A 5586-nucleotide genomic window follows, 5' to 3' on the forward strand; every position below is an offset into this window, starting at 1 on the left:
TAGTCTGTTGAAATGATAAATTACAGTTACTGGCCACAGTTCACCACCATTATCTATGCTTATTACAATATAGCCTGTGAGGTGATTCTAATATTTTGGCTATACGTTCTGCTGCTACTCGATGGAACAAAAAAATCGCACCAAGAAAAAATAAAAAATAAAATAAAATAAAAAGCTTTATTGTATTATAGATATCGATTAGAATAATTTTGTAATTCTGTATTTTAACCATGCTTGTGAACCAGTTAGCGAGTCATCTCTGAAATGTGCTATATAAATAAAATCTATAAGTTCACTGTTTGTGGAGCAATGATAATAAAGTTGTATTCTACACACTGTATTTTAAACAAAGTCGAAATATCAACAAAAAGCAGCGAAATGCGAATTCAAAAACAACAAACATTGCTATATTTTGTGGCAAAAACAACATATATTTTCAGCTTTTGAACAGCTGTTATTGAGGCCAGTGATTGTGTCCATATTGCCGCTTGTTATAAAAAAAGAAAAGAGAAACACTTTGAGAAGCATTAAGAAGCATGATATTGTACTTCATGTGCCACTTTGATGATATGCTTGTCCAGTATCTCTTCAAAGTGCTCTCAAAGTTTGCTTGAAAAAAAAAAAAAAAAGCTAATAATGAATGTGGCTTATGTGGGTCATTCTCAGGACAAAAGAAAATATTTTTCTTTTCTTTTTTTACGTGATCCCCTTGTTGGTGCGAAGCCAAGTTTGTTTAGATGAATTCTGCGAGTAAAGCATCAATGAGCATTGTTTGCTGCCGGAGGCGCGTGGCTCCGCCCCCCGGTGTTTGTCATAAACCTGGCTCCTGGCTCCAATAAACCCGGGCTAAGAGCGCCCTGGGCTCGCCTCCTTCTCCAAGGCGATCAATAGGATCTCAGGCGCACTCCAAGCCCTCTCTTACGTAGACACCCAACAAGGAGAGAGCCGATACAACAACACGCTTGATCTGCTCCAACACCAAAAATCTACCTGCTTTCTGAATCATGTCGTTGAGCCCAAAGCACACAACGCCTTTTTCAGTGACAGACATTTTGAGTCCAATCGAGGAGACCTACAAGAAGTTTAGCGGCATGGACGGCGCGGGGAACCTGAGCTCTCCGTTGGGAGCCTACCGGCAGCCGCAGGTGTCTCAGGGCGGCATGCAGCAGCACTCCATGGGCCACAACGGCGGCGTGGCGGCCGCCTATCACATGCCGCACTCCGTGTCCCAGTTCTCCCACAGCGCCATGGGGGGATACTGCAATGGGAGCATTGGCAACATGGGCGAGCTGCCGTCCTACCAGGAGAGCATGAGGAATAGTGCTGCAGCAGCAACAGGCTGGTACAGCACCAACCCTGATCCCAGATACTCCACCAGTAAGTGCGCTCACGCCGCGGGACTTACTCGGCACATGCAGCTTTTTTCTTCTTCTTTTTTTCTTTTCGCCCTCTTCTGCTCTCCTGTAATCGAAATAAGCACGGTGACTTTAGCAGAATTAAGCACACAAGTGGATCTACAATATTTTGATTTATCGGCTTCCCAGGACACAATACGAATGACAATAATGGTCCTTATTGCAAGGCTGAATCAAATGTATTATTATTATTATTATTATTATTATTATTATTATTATTATTATTATTATTATTATTATGCACACGTTTTATTTATATATGTTTAACTAATCATGGAGCATCAACTTCTGAAATGTATATTACTTGCAGTAATCAAATTCGTCTGCTCTATTCGCGTTTTAAATAACACACAAATCCCTGGAAAATCCACCATTTTTCTTCATATCGTAATTGTAGTATAGTCGCAATTAACATGTAAAGCCTTTTTAGCATTTAAGATGTTTAAACCATTTACGCATTACATTAAATAAAATAGCAGCGCATGAGGTATCTTTTTTTTTTCTTTTTTATTTCGAACATATAGGCCTATGCCAAATAGATTTTTTTAAACATAATATTAATATTGTTTATGTATCTTAATGTAAAATATAATGACTTTTAACCTTTTAAAATCCCCCAAAATAATTAGACGTCCATCATTATTAGCCTATATAATTATGAAGTTTTAAGAACCAATCTCATTAAATTCTCAATTACAACACTACTCGATATTTATCTCAGAGATAAATAATAAATAACAACACAAAAAGTGTAATTATTTACATCATTATCATAAATAGAATTCCTATATTGACAGCTATAGTAATATTTTGTAATGGTAAATCATCTTCACTTTAAACTTGCTGGGTCAAAAAATAACCAAATATGGTAAAAAAAAAAAAAAAACATTGACCCGAACCCGCTGCTTGGCTCAATTTGGCCCAAGTTATTTGTTCAAAACAACACTTTTTTTTCTTTTTTCTTTTTATTCTTTCCAAAAACAACTACCAAAATTGGGTTCGGTCAAATTGACCCAAGTAGCGGGTGGGTCCTTCTTGTTATTAATTTTTTTAATACCCAGATTTTGACCCATCCGCTTTAAGAATATACTGTATATTTTTCCACTATTATATTTTACGCGATTTCACACAAACGTGAGGCAGAACGGTGATGTCTTGCGTTGATTGAACGCACGTATATGTATGTATATGTTTAAGTTTCTAGATTGATGGGACCTTCCACAGGTATGAACATGGCGGCCATGGGCGGTCTGACGGGAATGGCGGACCCCTCCAAGTCCATGCAGACCCTGCACGCTGCGCCCAGGAGGAAGCGGCGAGTCCTCTTCTCGCAGGCTCAAGTCTACGAGCTGGAGAGGAGGTTCAAGCAGCAGAAGTACCTGTCGGCGCCGGAGAGGGAGCACCTGGCCAGCATGATCCACCTGACGCCGACCCAGGTGAAGATCTGGTTCCAGAACCACCGCTACAAGATGAAGCGTCAGGCCAAGGACAAGGCGGCGCAGCAGATGCAACAACAACAACAACAGCAGCAGCAACAACAACAACAACAGCAGGACGGGACCATGTGCCAACAGGCCCAATCCCCGAGGCGCGTAGCCGTACCGGTTCTGGTCAAGGACGGTAAACCGTGTCAGAACGCCTCCAACACGCCGACGCCGAACCAACAAGCCGTGCAGCAGAACCAACAGAGCCAACAGCAGAACGGGGCCGGTGTGGTGCTCGGCCAACACCAGAACCAGCAGCAGGTGAACGATTTGGACCTGGAGGAGATGTCGCCCAGCCCCCCCTCGCTGCACAGCCAGCTCACCATGGCTCAAATAGACACTTCAGCTGTAGATTACACCAGTAATATGGTCAGCTCGAACCTCCTCTACGGCAGAACGTGGTAGGACCAAGCGCAGTCACTTTTTTTTTCTATCAACCTGCGGATGTGAGCCCATTCAACACGCGCATATAGACATAAAATACAGTATATGGGTTCGATAGAATACGACAAAAGTGAGGGCCCCGCAGCCCCCGGGCCCGCGCAGGCGAGAGTACCAGCTGATCAGGGCACATTTTCTTGACATCTCTCAAGAAGGGAGTCTATTTTTGAACATTACACACACGGCTGGCCCTTGAAAAGCAATCAAGACGCTTTGGACCCCTTTTGTAATCTTTTGGACCTCCCTCATGATGTTTTAATGTTAGTCTATGTTTGGGGAAAAAAAAAGAGGGGGAGCTCAAGTCACCAAGCTGGATTTTTGTCATATTGTAAATGTATTCAATTAGAATTCTTAAACGAATTAGGGACTTGTATATTTGGCTAACACAAGAATACGTTAATTGTATAATAATCGTTATTTGCGTCCACTTTTATGTTTTCTTTATTCTTTTTTGTAAGTTAAAACGATCAAATGGAGCTGCTGTATATGTTTCCAACCCAAGTGAACAATAAGAATAAATAACTTGAATTGTGAGAGCGATTTCTGAAGAAGTTTTTTTTTTTTTAAAGGAATCTGTTTTGAAGTGCATTTTCATTATGCTGAGACTGTGACCAAATTGAGTAGAAAAGCAAGGTCGATGAGGGAGCCAGTATTGTTCAGGTGACATTTTGGAGGGCTGGCTTTTATACTGCATGCATCTGCAAAAATACAAGACCGGAAGATACGCCCTTATAAGACATTAGCAATCATTAACCAGCAAATATTGTCTAATGTATGTATATGTGTGTATATATAATTTTCATTTTAAACTCTTATCCAACTCTTTTACCTTGTTTTAACAGGCCTTCCTTTGCCCCAATCGAATTGGAGTTGGATTGACTGCATGCAAACTCTGTTGCACAACAAATATAAAACTAGATAATTGAAATTACAGTTTTAACAGGTAGTGTGTAAATTAAATATAGAAAGGCACATTTTAAAAAGTAAATATAAATTAATGTCGCCTATGTGAGCTACAATTTGAACATATATTAGATGCTGATATTAATAATAATAATTTATGTCGTTTTTTCAAGTGTTTTGTTTTACCTATATTCCGATTTTTTTTTATTCCAATGAATAAAAGAGTTACTGTATTATATGTATTTATTACTATCACCATTCATATACAGGTAATACAGACGCTTCGTTTTCAGATTTGTCACACACACACGCGCACACACAGGGAGACACACGCATTTTTGCGATCAATCTCTTGAAAAGATAAATGATTTGTGCAAACCAACTCCAAAGTGTTTCAGCTCATCACTCCAAAAGCAGCGGCCGATAATGGCGTCTAACATTTCATTTCCGGTGGTCATTTAAACATGTTTGGAAAATGACTTGTGGAGCCCTTTGGGTGATGACACCCCGCCACGATGATGATGGCTATCAGTGCGTCTCAATGGAGACCTCGGAGAGCCTCCATTTTGCGAGCCCTTCACATACCTGGCAGCTGTATGTATATGTGCTATCATCCCCACTCTCCAAGGGCGATCAGAGCCAATATGCACCTGACATTTGAAATTGGCCGCAACAAGTCTGTCTGGAGGGAGTTGGATAAGAGCATTAAACAACGCCAAATGCATTCCTGGATGCACTTTGATGCCGCAAGATGTTTCGGATAGATTCGGTCCCCAAATTGAGGGCATGAATGAGCTGTCAACAAAGCTTTTGATGGTGGACCATGAAATGAAAGTGGAGGTGAAGCCATTCTTTTCTTTTTTCAATAGCCATAGTTATGGCGCTCTAATAGGCTATGCTTGGTAATCACTGCCTATTGTGTCTGTTGCTTCTTTCACATTATTGTGAGGTGGACCTCTCTTTGTAAGGAAATGTGAGTCTGACCGCGTACTGTAATTGCAGTTGGAAGCATCATTTCGGTTTGGAAAGTTTTGGGGTGACAGTATCACACAATATGTCGCCATGAAAATTCATTCCTCACACGCACATTCACAACTCAATGATACATTTGATAAAATTGCCTCTATTATACAAAGCAGATATTTCCATAAAGGTCAGATGGACCCTATGCTACATTTAGGTTATTATAGAGTTTGATAAGGCTAGTTATTATTATTTTATTTTATTTTTCATGGATCTATTCTTGCCAGGTAATTGCAGGTTGCACTCCATAATGTCGTCCCTGCAGCTCTACTCCCCCCTAAGACCCCCTCCCAACTCCCTTCCCTCCCTTTATTCTACTT

The 5586-nt window shown here is 40.6% G+C and overlaps 1 protein-coding gene across 1 annotated transcript; it reads left to right on the forward strand.

The window, feature by feature from the left end:
• The first annotated feature begins 839 nt into the window (after positions 1 to 839).
• On the forward strand, positions 840 to 4560 carry nkx2.4a (NK2 homeobox 4a). Its single transcript, XM_086094829.1, has 2 exons — positions 840 to 1377; positions 2640 to 4560. Exons 1-2 carry the CDS (start codon positions 1005 to 1007, stop codon positions 3302 to 3304), a joined length of 1038 nt encoding a protein of 345 aa, XP_085950955.1. The 5' UTR covers positions 840 to 1004; the 3' UTR covers positions 3305 to 4560.
• The last annotated feature ends 1026 nt before the right edge of the window (positions 4561 to 5586 follow it).

The sequence above is a fragment of the Leptonotus elevatus genome, chromosome 14 (genome assembly GCF_054856555.1).
Source record: "Leptonotus elevatus isolate MCC_2025b chromosome 14, RoL_Lele_1.0, whole genome shotgun sequence".
Lineage (NCBI taxonomy): Eukaryota > Metazoa > Chordata > Actinopteri > Syngnathiformes > Syngnathidae > Leptonotus > Leptonotus elevatus.